The sequence below is a fragment of the Carassius gibelio genome, chromosome B20, assembly GCF_023724105.1.
Source record: "Carassius gibelio isolate Cgi1373 ecotype wild population from Czech Republic chromosome B20, carGib1.2-hapl.c, whole genome shotgun sequence".
Classification (NCBI taxonomy): Eukaryota; Metazoa; Chordata; class Actinopteri; order Cypriniformes; family Cyprinidae; genus Carassius; species Carassius gibelio.
Genome location: NC_068415.1, coordinates 5381809 through 5398258, shown reverse-complemented (window position 1 = coordinate 5398258; position 16450 = coordinate 5381809). Strand labels below are relative to the sequence as shown.

General features: G+C 36.0%; 3 protein-coding genes, 1 long non-coding RNA gene and 1 pseudogene across 29 annotated transcripts in view; 2 read left to right on the top strand and 3 right to left on the bottom strand.

Moving 5' to 3' along the window:
- The window catches only part of LOC127983763 (afadin), a 103733-nt gene extending 100237 nt beyond the window's left edge, over positions 1 to 3496 (top strand). For 24 of the 26 annotated variants that reach the window (XM_052586052.1, XM_052586047.1, XM_052586046.1 and 21 more), the window contains 2 exons: positions 1094 to 1175; positions 1947 to 3496. In XM_052586052.1, coding sequence (XP_052442012.1) covers positions 1094 to 1175; positions 1947 to 2103 — 239 coding nt within the window. In that variant the 3' untranslated portion in view covers positions 2104 to 3496. The remainder of the gene's footprint in view (positions 1 to 1093; positions 1176 to 1946) is intronic. The other 2 variants (XM_052586053.1, XM_052586051.1) reach the window with 1 other exon arrangement.
- Positions 3497 to 3744: 248 nt separating this feature from the next.
- dusp23a (dual specificity phosphatase 23a) lies at positions 3745 to 5500 on the bottom strand. The gene is made up of 2 exons (XM_052586063.1): positions 5231 to 5500; positions 3745 to 4172 (listed from the first exon to the last, which is right to left on the bottom strand). The coding sequence occupies exons 1-2, from the start codon at positions 5498 to 5500 to the stop codon at positions 3957 to 3959; spliced, it is 486 nt and encodes a 161-aa protein (XP_052442023.1). The 3' UTR covers positions 3745 to 3956.
- Positions 5365 to 6813, top strand: LOC127983774 (uncharacterized). Its single transcript, XR_008160498.1, has 2 exons — positions 5365 to 5513; positions 6407 to 6813. It is a non-coding gene; the product is annotated as an uncharacterized LOC127983774 (long non-coding RNA).
- Positions 6814 to 7571: 758 nt separating this feature from the next.
- On the bottom strand, positions 7572 to 12134 carry LOC127983503 (DBH-like monooxygenase protein 2 homolog). Its single transcript, XM_052585706.1, has 9 exons — positions 12099 to 12134; positions 11849 to 11951; positions 11589 to 11755; positions 11417 to 11505; positions 8662 to 8758; positions 8424 to 8483; positions 8207 to 8337; positions 8003 to 8111; positions 7572 to 7925 (listed from the first exon to the last, which is right to left on the bottom strand). The coding sequence occupies exons 1-9, from the start codon at positions 12132 to 12134 to the stop codon at positions 7779 to 7781; spliced, it is 939 nt and encodes a 312-aa protein (XP_052441666.1). The 3' UTR covers positions 7572 to 7778.
- Positions 12135 to 12142: 8 nt separating this feature from the next.
- On the bottom strand, positions 12143 to 14983 carry LOC127983773 (DBH-like monooxygenase protein 2 homolog; annotated as a pseudogene).
- Between the last annotated feature and the right edge of the window lie 1467 nt (positions 14984 to 16450).

Below are 16450 nucleotides of genomic sequence, written 5' to 3'. Positions count from 1 at the left end.
GATTGCGGCGGTGCTCTTGCACCCCATTGGTTAGAATCAAACTGCCGTTCTCTGGTTCAGTGCGGACCGTCCCTTGGCCTGACAGACACAAGGACACGTGAGCCTTACAGACGATGCCTACGGTGGGTCAGCGGTGGGGGTCGTTGTGCAGGCCAGCTGTGCAGAGTTGGGGAGCGTCTCTCTTACAGACGTTCCTCAACACGAGACGAGTTTAGAAACAGCTGGTGCTTGACCTCCACCTCTGACCTGCGATCCACAGACCTCCTGTCAGGTGTGCTTTGGAATGCTTTAACACTAACTAAACCAGCTTTCTTCTCGCTGTTCAGCTTCTGGTCTGTGGAGTGATGTTGGAAACAGAAGTTGCTGGGCCAATGGTGGTTGAACTGCACGGTTGAACAGATTAAGTCTGTGCTGTGGGGACATAAGTCAACAAAAATTATGTCCTGTATATTTATATAGGAATTTAAAGTATGTTATTAAATTAGTAACATGTATGTGGTATAACATATTCGTAACGAAATCTATTGATAATCAATTGGAAGTTTAATTATTGAAATGAAGCTGAAATAAAATAAATATTGCTTGAAAAAGTGTGTGTGTATGCATGTATGTATGTATGTATATATATATATATATATATATATATATATATATATACACACACACACACACACACACACACACACACACACATAAATATTACATGAAAAACTTCAACTTAACTTAAAAAAAATGAAAATAAGGTTGAGAAGTAAAATTACTAAAATTAAAATAATAACAAAGCTAAACATAAATATTTTAAAACCCGAAAACTAATAATTAAGACAAAATTAGTGTTTTATATATATGTGTGTGTGTGTGTGTGTGTGTGTGTGTGTGTGTGTATTAGTATTATAATATATAATATAGTAATAGTATTAAAGAAATATTAATAAATAATAAAACAAGAAATTTTTGTAATTGTATATAAATGCAGTTCACCATAATGAGCCCAGCAGCTTTTGCCGTTATCTTGCTAATCGCTCTTGAAATGCCATTGTTGATGTTTCTTGTGAAATTCACATTGTTTTTACATTTGACAAAATTGAAACAGGATTTAATTCATACACTGGAAACACTACAGGACTAGGATCAGGAGAGATTTACAAAGACCCGCGAGAGAAGTGGACAAAAGGGTGAGGATCGCACTCATGCACCTGGAATGTTTGTGCTTGTATGATGCATGTAAACTAAAGATGACATTCTTGGGTTGGACTGTAAGCTGTGGTTTTTTTACAGTAAGCCTCCACAAACATCATTATCCCTTCACCAAACTCTGAGCTCACAGCTTTGGGTGTGGTAGAAGAACCACCCGAACACATTTATCAGTGCTTTAAAATATGTTTACACCTTTGTTTCCATAAATGGATAGTTCGCTTAAAAATGAAACTTAGTCAACATTTACTGACCCTGATGTTGTTCCAAATCTGTACATAACTTTATTTTTTTAACTGAGGAACACAAAAGATGATATTTTGTGGAAGATCCTTTTTATAAAATGGGAACTGGGACTGTCAAGCTTTAAAAAAATGACACAAAACACCTTTAAAATACCATAGAGGTAGACTATTTTGATTGCTTGTGCTACATTTCAAGTCTTCTGAAGGTATATAATTGACGTCATTATATGGTAGTCAAGACTGCATTTAATTCAATTCTACACCAGATTTTGTTGTGATTGATTTTTATTTTATTTTTTATGATTTCATAATCTGGCATGATGCAGTTTGATGTGCCATATTTAAATGCAGGAACGTATGAAATTTGAGAAGTTTTTTATCATTTTGTATTACATCAAAATAAGGTTTGGAATGATACAAGGACGAGTAAATGACTCCATTGTAATTTTGGGGGTTAATTATTTCTTAAATACCACATTACTAACAAATGATTGCTTTTAATTGCAGCGGCCCCGATCAGGAGAACACAATAGGAGGAGCTCCAGAAAGCCTGACATTTAAGGAGCGCCAGAGACTCTTCTCACAGGGAAAGGAAGTATCGAATAAAGTCAAAGCGTCCCGGAAGCTCATGGAACTGGAGAACGAACTGAACATAAAGCAGTAGCGAAGAGCCCTAGCAGAACTAATTGCCAATATGTGACCCATCCCTGGAGAAAAAAAAAAACACAAAACACACCCAGTCATTTCCAAACCTTCTTTTTGGGTTTCTTTAAATAACTGGACTATTAAGTATCATTTAGCTGCAATAAGAGACGATATTCCATAAATTCCCTTGAAAGATATATTATAATAAAGCACTGTAAATTGTTTTAATTATATTACTTAGAAAACTGAAATGACATGGGTATCTTTTTGTTTGTGAAATGTTACTCGGAAAATTACGCATTCTTTGCTCATTTTATTTTTTTTAATAGGCTGTAATGTGGGATATTTTATGGTGTTATTTTATTCTCTTTCTACTTTTTTTTGTTTGTTTGTTTGTTTTTTGAAAGTAAGTGCCGATATACAGTTGTAGACCAATGTAAACAGCTCTCAGTACAGAATAGGGGTCTGCATTGGTCCCCGAATATTATCGAACAGCTCAACAGTAGCGCGTGAACTAAACTTATATAGGAGGCTCACGTTTTTTGTCGCACTCTTTATTATTTTATTTTTCTAGCTGGTTCTTCCGCATTAATGGATACACTGGCACCTTTCCGCCAATTTCGTGTCCTGCATTAAAATGATTTTGCTCCGAAACCGAGCAACCTTGTTAGCACCATTTGTGAATATCCTTTGAGAATGTAGTCATTTTTCTTGATTATTTTAATGTACCGTCTTGCAAGTCTGTCATTCCGTAAAAGCGCTGAGGTTTACCACTTTTATAAAACGTTTAGGAGTTTAAATGCGAAGTAGCCAGCTGATGTTGGCAAAGCAAAGGTTGATGGTAGAATAATGTTAATAAAAGGAGACGATTTGAATAAAGAGGTTTTGTTGAAATGAGACGCAGGAGATGCAGTTGATTAGCAGGTATTTATTTGAACCTTACTGACATAGTGACAGATTAGTTTGTTTTTATAAGTCTGGATAGATTCTGCAGGTTCGTTTTGATGGATGAGTGACAAACGTGAGATTTAAACACAGTAGGCCACTATCCGTTGTTTGGTTTGTGCATTAAACGGCTTCCCTCATCCCACAGTATTGCAGATGTTTATTTAAATGGAGGATCCGGTCGTGTCTCTTCAGTTCGAAGCACCTGCGTCTTTTCATTTATAGTCTAGACCTGTTGGCGCCCATGTAAATAATTTTCCACACAGACTTTGTAAATCAAATGATGCATAAGGGTAATGTCAATATCCTTCCTTTTTTGCCACTTTGAGAAACATAAACTGACACATACACAGTCGTGTTTTCATTTTAGGTTAAATATGAATTCATTTGATTCATTTTAATGGTTGTTAAATAGGCTTTTGTAAATCATAAATAAATATGGATTTTACAGATAAGCAAAAAAAAAATTGTCTGTTTTGTGAGAATAAATGTATGTTTGTGAGTGTAACAGCACACTTTTTTTCATATTTTATATATTGCTGCACTTCTTTAAGAGAAAAAAAAAAATATATATATATATATATACACATTTCAGCCTTTTAGTTACTTTTTTCCCATTACAATACAAGACCATTATACCAAACAGTTTCTACTTTGACCCTCAAAAATCACAATAGATTTTAATTTAGAAAATGTGTAAGAAAAGGTGAAATCAAGTCATTGTCGATTCATTTTATTTTAATGCATTTTTTTTAGAAGTTTGTAGATCTGAATACAAAGATAAGCATTTTTGACCCAATATACATATTGTGTTTAATATTAACTGGACTTCAGTTATAAACATGACCTCAATTCTCTGTGGGTGTGTGATCGCACAAATGTGGATCAGACAGCTCTCAGTGTACAGACAGAATTGTAGGTGTGCAGTCAATGCTTTTGACAACAGTTTTGAGAACAGTTTTGTATGTATTTATGAAAATCTATCACTGCTTTCTCCTGCTCTTTTGTCTCAATGGAGCCTTTTCGAAGGCGTCGGATTTCTTTGATGGCTTCCAGACCTGAGATGTTCCTTTTTTTCACCAGATAGCAGGCCAGCATGGTCCCTGTCCTGCCATGACCATGCATGCAGTGAACCGCAACGGCCTGAGGAGCACAAAGAACCAAAATCAGATTTATCTGACCGACAGCAGTTTATGAAAACACTACAATTTTGGTTGACACTCAAAACAATATTATTGTTCCACAAACTGATAAAATGTGTTATAAACTGATTAAACATATATATATAGAGAGAGAGAGAGATCACATATAGTTCTTATTTAGAAATGTTTTATAGCATTTCGGTTTCAATAAGCTACTTAGAATTTAAGCATTATAACTACTGGTAAAAAAAAAAAAAAAAAGTACAGCCTGAATAGTAAGTCGATTTAGATAAAAGCATATGCTAAATGCATAAATGTAATTATATAATTATATATAAAAAAATTGATCTAGTGTTAGTTGCCCACATTTTTATAGGTATTACATGAATTTTACAGATATTAAACTAATATAATCTCTTTCTTAAAAGGAAATACAATTACTTGTCTAAAATAGCCTAGAAATGAATAATTATTGTCTTCTATGTATTTTCAATTTGATTTCTAGATCAATTATTACAAGTTCACAATATAAGAAAGACAGAAGGCCTCGAATATTAAAAAATATATAGTAAACATTTAAGTCATTTAGATGTTAATTATTATATAAAAACTGTTCAGAGTAGCGCCCACTCGGCGGCGTCACGTGGTATCGGTTACTTTTCTACGCGCTGTTCGGTTTGACCAATAAGAGCCGTTTATGGTAACAGGTTAACGTTGAAATCATATTAGAATTTTAGCTGGTAATACACAATTAACTAAAGAAATCAGAACCATAATAATTTTATTCTTTTTAATTTGGTAATGTCTTTAATACAAAAATAAAAATAGAGAATTCTGAAGAAGGTTGTTTTAGAATTGTAGAAGATTGTTTGCCCGCCAAGCGCCCCCTTGCGGAAGAGAAAGTTGATTTGCAGGAAACGGATGCTCTCCAGTAATAGTATCGTAAGTACAAAATAGGCTACATCTCGTCTAACTAAACATTGTGTGAAATTGAAGCTGTAGACTTTTATTTCGCTGGACCTGTTCTATAAAAGCACTATGAAAGCGTTCCTCCCTCACCTCCCCTTTAACATTGGCTTCCTCCACGATGCTCAGGAATCTCAGGATCTGAGGCAGACTCGGCGGAGTGAAGTCCACTATGCTGATGTGATGCAGGATGAGCTCCGGACAGGTGTCGTATTTCGGTGGTTTGGATTCTAACAAGCACACCAGGTGTCTGATGCCATTCTCCACCAGGAACTTGTAATGCTGAGGTTCTGAGGGACAGGCCAGACCGGCGAGTTTGTGAGGTTCGACCCACGAGAAGTTCGGCGGAGCGACGAGAGACATGACGAGATGTTCGGTAAGTGCTGCTGATGCTGCTGTAAAGCCCTTTGCTTCTTCACAGCGACATTATATAGCGACTAACATAGAGAATGAATCGGACTGCAAACAAGGGCGTGTCCTGTGTGACTGTCACACAAGTGTTACACAATACTGCTTCTGATTTAAGTACACAAGCATAAATTGCCATGGTAGAAGGTGACCGGGGCTAGTTGTCACACTTTTTGCTCTAGCGGCTACAAAGCTGAGCAACATTTCAGTAAAAAAAAAAAAAAAAAAAATATTTATTTATTTTTTTCACAGTGTAAACAGCTTTAGTGATTTTAATGGGAGTTTTTGAGAGTGCTTGAACTCTAGACTGTCAGTGAAAATGTTATTTGTTTTATTCACATTAACTTTCAATGTTAGATTCACATTAAATATAAAGTCAGTCGTATTAAAATTGTTTTAGCATGACACCCATATCTGTTACTTAGTTTTTTTCAATTGCTAACATCCAATCTAAAATCACATTTTCAAAACTCTAAACACAATTAGCAAAACATCTGTCTTTTGTGTCCACACCATTTACACAGTTAGTGTTGTTTTCACAGAATATTCAGTCAATTAACATGTTTCTAAAATGCTTAAACTTTCTTTTCACACAAGCTTACCCCATGTCAAAATCATGGATAAATCTTATTTTTTATTTTTTTTAATGCTTAAACACAGCACGAAAGAAATGAAGACCTAAGGTTCCAGACTTTAAATATAGTGTAAAGCCTCTTCTTCTGCAACAAAAGAGCTGATTTAGAATTATTGTAACTAGTGATAACTGAGAAATAACTCATTCAAATCTTAATTCATAATTTCAAGTCTTGCCATTACATGCATGCACAATAAAAAGACAAAAAGATTGGTCTCTGTACACAGAGAAGCAGAAAAAGAAAGAAGATATCTGGACGGGGGAGAGGAGTAGTTGGACCAGGAATGTCTGGTTTGGTTCAGCTACAACAGACAGCGAAGACCCAACCTCCAAGATCTGTACACCTCCGGAGTATTGAAGAGGGCTAAGAAAATCACTTTAGACCCCAAACACCCAGCCCACTCTCTCTCCGTACTGTTGCCTTCTGGTCAGTGCTACAGACCATCATTTTCTGTTCTAATTCCTGTGTATGTCTGTACTGTCTGTATGTTTGCACTATGTCCATACTTTCTTCTGCACTGGAAGCTCCTGTCGTCAAGTCAAAGTCCTCGTGTGTGGAAACATACTTGGTAATAAAGATCTTTCTGACTTTCTGACAAGGGAGTAGGAGAGATAAAAAGGTACAAAAGGCAAAGGGCTGTATGTTTATTTTTTTCACACACTGAAATTTCAAGCCATTTTAGCCAATAAGGCTTTTCTTACAGCGATTCTGTCACTTTTCTTTTACATTCCATAAAGTACTGATGACTTCTTCACTATGAAGTACACATACTATCTAAAATGAATCTACACATTCACACACAACAAATGAAGAGTTCAGATGTCTGAATTATTATTCTTGTTGTTTTTGCTGTTGTTTAAACTGATATATTGTTTATTCTATACAAGTCAAACTGAAACATAACAAGTAATGCAGATTTTGTAGTGCCATTAATTGTTAGAATTTTGACAGTCTGTGCGTTATGGTAAACTATGTTCCTGTTGGATAGAAAACTAGTGGAAATGTTTTGACTGAATGACTCGATTTTGAAGCGGGTTTGCTTTGTTTTGATAGAGTTAGTATATTAATTATTTATTTATTTTTTTCTAATTTTTTTTTTTTTTACATATAAATCTTTTAAAATCATTGAAAATGTTATAAATGGTAAAATCAAACCATTGAATGTTTTATTAGTTTTTAAGCCACTGAACATTTGTAATACATTTCTTAATTAATCAACAAAAAACAATATTAAACACAAAATAATTAATCAACAGCAAAAACGGTACACAGCCGTTGTTTTTGGCTTTATTTTCCATGCATGTCAGTTTAATGTCTTCTCTTCAGTGAAGAGGATATTAGAGAAAATATACCGAATTATGAGCTGTATCATGAATGAATTATTAAGCACAAGAAAAAAAACAATCCCACCCAACCACTTTCTTATATTCTTTTCCCTAATTTCCCTCATATGATTTATAATTACAGTAACGTATAGGCTATTTTATTGGATCTTTGGCTATCGAAACTATTCAACCTTTGAGGGTGGAGCTGCAAGGAGCTCCTCATCTAGATTGATTGACTTTTAATCTTTGACATGAAAAGAACAGCAGGTTACATCAGTAATATTTTTGCATGAACTGCACTAACAAACAGAGAAGCAGCCATAGGAAAGCAATATTTTTGGTGTCACAACGGCTCATGCAGGGTGCAGACGGGATGACACTGATGTTAGGAATCAGCCCTGTGTTGCGTGATATGTTTTTCTGGAAAATTATACAAAACATTGTTAACACCTTAGAAAACCAAGAGATTGATGTGTTGTGGAGGTGTGGACACTTACAAATGAATCAGCAATCACGACGAGCTGGTCGATTCTCTTCAGTGTTTGTTGGTATTGATTGATAGACGTGTCATTCCAAGTCTTACTGGACATCATATTGAGCCAAGTACTGCAATTATCAAATAAAAGCAATGGTCATTAATAAGAGCTAAATGCATTCATTGGATGACTTTTAGATAAAGCTAGTGTTTAAAGGCAGATTACTTTAGAGCTGGCGTTCCCATCTCAGATCTTAAAGTAGTTGTATTGGGGAAGCTCATACAGCCGCTCAGATTCATAGCTGGATAGTAGAAAAGGAAGGCCAAACACATCTCATCTGAGGTTGAGAGCCCCCCCTACGGGCAGACAAAAAAAAAACTTTTTAATGTAGAGAAGCAGTGAAAGAAGCTGCATGAAAAACAGTGATTATATCAATACCAACCCATGTGAGTGTGCTGCGGTTTTCAGTGTTGTAAGTGCACTCCACCAGCAATTTGTCACCCTGAAAGTCCAAAAAGACTGAATGCTACTAATAATTATGCACTGAAAAAACAAAACTTCCTTTAGACAACATAAATATGACGTATGGTATTGTGCAGTGCATATATTTCATACTATATGCTTAAACCACTGTAAACTGAACAGCATTGTTTGAATTATATGAATCATTTCATACTCACCAACTTCACTGTCTTAGTTTTGCCCAAATTTGTTACGTCTTGATATTCAAAATCATAGTTTTCATCCGCAGCTAAGAAATCAATCTGTTTTTCACCTCTGAAATAGACAACAATCTACTAAACCTAGAGACATTTTGTGCAAGATCATTGTTTCCAATCTAATGACATTTTTGCACTGCAAATAAAAAGAAAATGTGGTGACTTTATCTGCATGATCTGGCGGAGCTATAGGATGCACTTTTAAGTTGCTCAGTTACAGAAACCGTTCACACAAAAATAATAATCTGCTAAAAATGTACTCACTCTCAGACATCCAAAATGAAGGTGAGTTTGTTTCTTCATGAGAACAGATTTAGGGAAGTTTAGCATTACATCACTTGCTCACTAATGGATCCTCTGTCAGAATGAGTCCAAAATGCTTAAAAAAAACACTCAGAAATTTGTTTCTTACACTTAGATTTTTGCTTCAGAAGAATTTATCAGGGTTCGTACGACTGCTTGAAATCCTTGAAAATGATTGCATTTTAATGCAGTGCTTTGAAAAATGCTTGAATTATATGAATAATTTCATACTTTATTTGTGCAGGTATTAAAAAGCCTTAAACTTTATTTTAAAATACTGTAGATACCCTGTAAAATATATATATTTTTTTATTTTATAATTTATGTACTGTAATATGTTGGTTAAATTTGGCAATGTTATGTGCATTCCAGGTTGTTTGATATTATCTCAATAATATCTAAAGTAGTTTAACATGTAATTTACCACATTGCTGGAAAATCTTTAAAAAATTTACATTGAAAAGTGCTTGAATTTACTGAAAAGCTGTTAGAACCACCCTGATTTATGAACGGGAGTGGTGTGGATTATTGTGATGTTTTTATCATTTTATGGGTTTGGACTCTCTTTCTGACAGCACCCATTTAGCAGAGATGTACTTTAGCATTACATCACCTGCTTACCAATGGAATGGCAATGCAATGTCAAAACAAGCTGATAAAATACAATCTTCGGTCACCATGATTTTGCCAAGTAAGACATGTTTCTGGATTAACATCTTTTGATGATCCTGGATCAACATTGTCCAAAAATATAGACTGAATCTAGTCCCTCCCCCTAAACCTACCCATTATTTAATCCTAAAATGAGTGTGAAATGATAGCTAATTAACAAGGGTGTAGAAGCACCTAACCCTGATTATAAGCCTTAAACATATTTCATGAAAAATTATATCTCAGTTCTGATTGGTTGATTGGATGTTGTTCTAGGATCAGCAAGGATGTTGATCCAGGAACATGTTGTACTTGGTGAAATCATGCTCGCCGCAATCTTCCACAAGTCATCCACACGACGCAATTGGCACCTTGTGAAGTGAAAAGTCAAGTCAAGTCAAGTCACTTTTATTGTCACATCACCACGGCACATGTGCCTTGGTGAGTGAAATTCTTGGGAGCGCGCTCCAGAAATTGCAGAAATAATTTACATATAACCATACAGACTTCAACAGAAAATTTGCAATATGCACATACATTTAGTCATTACACATAGTGTACTATTTGACATACAGTTAGCTGCGTTATTAAAAAACAAATCCATTATCAAGATTTCTTTAACTTTAAACCATCTCTTCTGACCAAAATACAATTCCATAATCTATGATATTGCTTCCTCTAGTGAAAAAGTTCATCCCTGGTTGTCCTCTCACATCAAAATCCAATGACATATTTGTTTGAAACTGTTTTCACTCACTTCATTTACTTCATAGATTAATTTGAGTCAATTTTCTGGACTCAAAAAGCATTATTATTCATAAGATTTGTATTTTAGCCAGAATCAACAGACAGATTAAAAGATTTGTTTATCACAAACACGCAGCCTCTCACTTCACAGGACGTTATTTAATGGACTGGAGTGGTGTGGTGGTGTCTGGTCTCTCATTCTGACGGCACCCATTCACTGCAGAGGATCCACTGGTGAGCAAGTGCTACTTGAGGGCGAACTATTTCTTGAAGTGTTCATTTTGTTGTTTCTAATCTGGCCAATTAGTTTGTCTTACTTTGAATGCATTGTATTGTACTCTTAAATCACATTAAAGGTACAACTGAATTAAAGGTACAAGGAAGCGGTTTGTTCTTTTTGTCTAATAACAGTGTGAATTGTGAATTGTGTAGTTCAAGTCATATGATAGCTGTGTGAGGAACAGACTGTAATATAAATCAGTATTAGCTGCTAATCTTCTCCGGCATAGCACGCAAAGAGCCATATTTGAGTGATATACATACAAGATATTTAAATTACATTAATGAATAAACTGGTATACCATGGACTTGGCATTGCCAGCACCATGCTCCACTGATTAAGTTTAAGGAATATATGTATATTGATAATATGATTGCATTCTGTAATTGATTCTGTTCTTTAATTTGTATTGCCATTTTTCCTTTCACTGATTATGAAGCTATGGAAATTATTAATCTTTTCTTAAATATTAATATTATATACTACTAAACTACTTGTATGGTACTTTGTGTCATTAGTAAAATACAAATAAAAACACTACTAAATGTTCCAATTTAATAATAATAATAATCATTAATATTGTAATTATTATTATTTGGAAAAAAACAGCATGAACATTTTGCTTAACATAACGTAAATACTGTAAATAGTGAATACTGTAAGTGATTTTTTTGTAATTTTTTTATTTTTGGGTGAACTCTTTCTTTAGGTCAGTCATTGGTTACAAATGTTTACCTGAAGTGTCCGACTCGCACCTTCCGTCCAGCTAAGTGTGTGTGCAGCATCACAGAGAAAACCTGAAGATCAGTTGGTGTCTCCAGAACCTGTAGAGCACAGAACACAGGATCATCCAGTCATCTGCTGAATCTGACCGAGAGAGTGTGAGTAGATAAACATACATACAAACCTTTGGAATTTCAGCAGTGTCACACAAGCCATACGTGAGGAACGATTTAGCTTTGGGTGGGATGGCGTACCCAGGAGCTACTACAAGCCCTGTCCCCAAAACACCTGCATCGTGCTGACGGAGTTCAGATGTGTGATAGAATCGCAGTCCTGAGTTATCAACTCGACCTGTGCAGAGAAGAGACACAGAGGTGTAGTGTTTTGTAATTCCGAATGCTCTAAATGTGATATTTTACAATTGAAAAACCACTGATGACTGACCTTTACTTTTATTAGCATTGTTGTAATGCACTTCAAGCCTATAGAAAAAATCACCAACATTTCCTCCAATTGGAAGTCCTGCCACTTCAGGGAGTTCAAAAGCCTTAGAGAAAAGGATATGAATCTGAAATACTTTTTGATCACTCAGAGAACCCACAAATACTCAGTCATTTTAACCAAGATTTAAATGAATCATTTAATACAAGAAAGAAATGATATGTATAATTTCTGATGCAGAACAGAGACTAACCCCTCCACCAACTCCCCACACTGCTATGGTCTCCATACACAAGCTGGTTCTTAACGATTTGTAACACTCCGCCTCAAACGGCTCGGTCACGCTCAGAGGGCAGCGGTACAGCAACAGATGATGCACGAGGTCAAAGTTTGTGATCACCGGCTCAATCTGGACATAATGAAAGTGAGTCAGAGATGAAGATAATTGACAGATCGCTGGATAGTTCAGGATTATGGGTGTTAAATTCATAGACTCACGCGATAAATGTGCTGTTTGCGATCAAATGTTGGGGCTTTCATGATCTTGCAGTGATAGTGGGTTTGGTTGGCTGGTACAGTGAACTGAAATGATTTGATTGTAAATATAATTAACGTGTAAAGTGAAAGTTCCTACATGTGGTATTTTAAGCCAAAGATCACCATAGGGGAATTACATTCACAAGTGAATAGCAACAGCTGATAGCATCGTAGACATTGTTTGATGCATTCTACGTCGTTTTATCACCAGTCCAAAAAAGGTAGACAGATGTTTTTGCAAAAATCATTAATATATAAATGACTGTAGCTCAAACAGTAGAGCAGGCACTAGCAATGTCAAGGTCAATGGTTCGATTCCCAAGGATAATGTAAAATCTCATGCTAAATCTCACCCAAAAATGAAAATGTACTCACCCTCAGGTCAGCCAAGTATTAAAGCAGTTTGATTCTTCATTACATAGGTTTTGTATTTTAATTTAAAGTGAGCTGTTCCATTAATTCACTTTAGTCTATGCTAAGATCTAAACGTTGTAATCAAGTCTAAATATTTTGGCATATTTTTTTCACACATATTATTATGAGCTTAAAGTATGAATTGTAAATCCTCTGTTTAGTGAACTAAAGTAAATAAAGCAAAACAAAAAGTAAAAATCCTTCTTACATTGATCATAGTCAAGTCGAAATACTTGCTGTTTGGAGGGTTGACCCGAGGCATGTACTTCAACAGGTTCAGCTCCTTTGTGCCTCTTTGGGCGCTGTGGTATGTGATGTCATCAGTCTGTCCATATGCATAGATCAGCTTCATGGGGACATTCTGATCATACAATAAGACAAAAGCCCATCATTTATCGGCATTTAAAAACACCTGATCCACACCTGAACCAAACAATGAAAAACTCTTTAGCTATTAGTTCTGATCTAGACTTTCAGGGTTTTTGAGTTCAGTCCATCTGTTCAAGGAGGCGTTTCAACAACAATTGAGGGTCTCTAAACAAACAGGATCAGTACAGACATCCTGGTCCTAGTGTGTATAGCATTGAGCAGATTCCCAGTATGAATGCTAACTGAAAGAGGACACCCACAGCACTCCTAAAGGCTTAAATATGCTGTGGTTCCTTTGCTTACATTGTTTACTGGATCAAATTACTGAATGCTATACAGTAAAAGTGGAGACCGAAACTGACTTTGTAGTTGCATCACAGTTTCTAAATTGCTCTAGACTGAAGTTCAATAAGTAGGTGTTCTTTTTATCATTAGAACAGGAACAAACAGTACATTTATCCAACCTGTTCACTGTAGGTATCAAATATGAAGTGTTCCAGCATTATTTGTTGTTGGTGATGGAATAACAAATTTGTTCCAACTATCCAAACCTTAATCTCAACTGTCTCTAAAAATGCTAAATGATATGTTGATATTATTGTTTAAGCATTTATTTGAAATATAAATATTTTGTAACATTATAAATGTCTTTACTGTCACTTTTTGATCACTTTAACGTAATCCAACAAAGAATGTAAAAATGTGGGAATGTTGTTCCAGGACTCACAGTGATGGTTAAGTCGTTTTCATCACAAGCCTCGATGGACCTCTGAAACTTCATGACTGTTTTCCCATCAGACTCGTTCAGGGACCGGAGTTTGTAGTTCTGTTTCTGGTCAATCACTGGCATTGAATTCCCCCCAGCATGACGATCCTGAACAACATTAATGATAAATTGTGTATATTTTCAGTCATAACAACATATTTGTGTGATATGCTCTATACATCATTTATTTACATACTATTACAGATAACTAACTGGAAATATCTGGTTAAAAAGGTCAAAGCTCTCACACTTATGTAAGGGTTGTTTTACAGTATTTCATGCAATATCCAGATATTAATCATTTTATGATTAATTGCTTAATGCCACCTTCTCAGATTGAATTAAAATATCAAACTATCAAAATTATTAACTATTTCACAATGAAACCCAGTTATAAAATTCCTCTGACCTACTGAATGAAATGCATATGAATCAGAATAAAGAATGAAATATCAAAAAAAAAAAAAACTATTATCCACTGTTAGTGACTTAGATAGTTATCAGTCTCAGTTTTTACCGTGAAGTAACTGCCTTGGGGTCCAACTCCTCCAATGACCATATCGGCTCCAGTCATTCCTCCTTTGGGGCTGAAGCCAAAACCGACCCAGCCGCTGGTGCTGACCGTGAGCTGGAACAAGATTGTGCCCTGGATCTCATCAAATCCCCACTTCAGATGCACCTTTTGATTGGGGTCCAGGTGTTCAGAGAAAGGCAGAAGAGGGTCTTCCTGAGCCCAGGACCACTGGACTGAAAGCAGAAGCAGAACAAGAGATATTGTGACCATGTTTGCTTTTCAAAATCTGATAAATAGTGTATTTTGTAAGATGTTTGAGAAGGCAGTGACTTGAAACTGCACTTTAACAGCCCTATTTAAGCTGTCTGTAAACCCCCTCACCTGATCTCAGTTCTCCTCCTCTCATTCTGGTCTGGTGAATCAGGTTTCTCATCACCTGGTGTTACATTATTATTTTATTTATTTAATTATGTTAGGTCTAAAGCCTCTCTTTGAGGTTTTTTTTAAGTGTATGATTGTAGAATAAATAAACTTTTGTTCAATTTTGGATGGAGAAAATGTTTATGAACAAATATGGAACATTATTAGATGCAGTAATATGGAGCCCCGCACATGACATGCAGGAAAAAAATTGTAGGCTAAATCATGTGCACGATTTACTAATTCATTCCCTCAATGTACTAAAACGTGCACACAATTACTATTGCGTTCCCTCGATTTACTATTTTGTTCACTCAATTTATAATTTTTTTAAATTAAATTAGAAAAGGGAGTCCTAATAGTAAGAGGGTCAAATAAAGATAGAGATGTGTTTTAAGATGATTCTTGAAGATGGCTAAGGACTCGGATTGAGTTGGGCAGGTCATTCCACCAAGAGGGAACATTTAATTTAAAAGTTCATAAAAGTGACGTTGTGCTTTTTTGGGATGGCACAATCAAGCGACGTTCACTTGCAGAACGCAAGCTTCTAGAGGGCACATAAGTCAGAAGTAATGAATTTAGGTAAAAGGGTGCAGAGCTAGTGGTGGTTTTGTATTCAAACATCAATGCCTTGAATTTTCACCCAACTTGATGGTGAAATTGTGATGAAACGATGAGTTTGATGGAACTACAAGCAGTTCTGTCTTGGCAAGGTTGAGTTGAAGGTGATGGTCTTTCATCCAGTTAGAAATGTCTGTTGGACAAGCTGAGATGCGAGCAGCTACCGTCAGAACATCAGGATGGAATGAGAGGAAGAGTTGAGTGTCATCAGCATAGCAGTGGTATGAAAAGCCATGTTTCTGAATGACAGAACCAAATGATGCCATGTAGACAGAGAAGAGAAGTGGTCAAAGAACTGAGCCCTGAGGCACCCCAGTAGTTAGATGTTACGACTTTGACACCTCACCTCTCAAGATACACTGAAGGACCTATCTGATAGGTAAGACTCAAACCACAGGAGTGCGGTTCCTGAGATGCCCTTTGCCAGTATAGAGTTGACATGAGGATCTGGTGGTTAACCATGTCAAAAGCAGCGGACAAATCAAGCAGGATAAGTATTGAAGATTTGGATTACACTCTTGCCAGTCTTAGGGCTCCAACCACTGAGATCAAGTTGAATGTCCACTTTTGAAGTCAGATTGATTGCTGTCAAGGAGGTTCTGTGTGAGAAAGACAGACACTTGGTTGAACACAACTCGTTCAAGTGTTTTTGCAATGAAAGGAAGAAGGGAAACTGGTCTGTAGTTCTCTAAAAGAGATGGGTTGAGGGTGGGTTTCTTAAGTAGTGGAATTATACGAGCCTTGTCTAAATTATGAGGGAAAAACACCAGTGTGGAGGGATGTGTTAATGATGTGAGTGAGTGCAGATACAACTGCTGGAGAAATGGCTTGAAGGAGAAGAGATGGAATAGGATCAAGCGGACAGATAGTAGGATGATTAGAAAGGAAGAGTTTGGAGACTTTTGCCTCAGAGAGTGAAGAGAAGGATGCGAATGAGTGTATGTTTGCTGGTGAAATGTGCTCA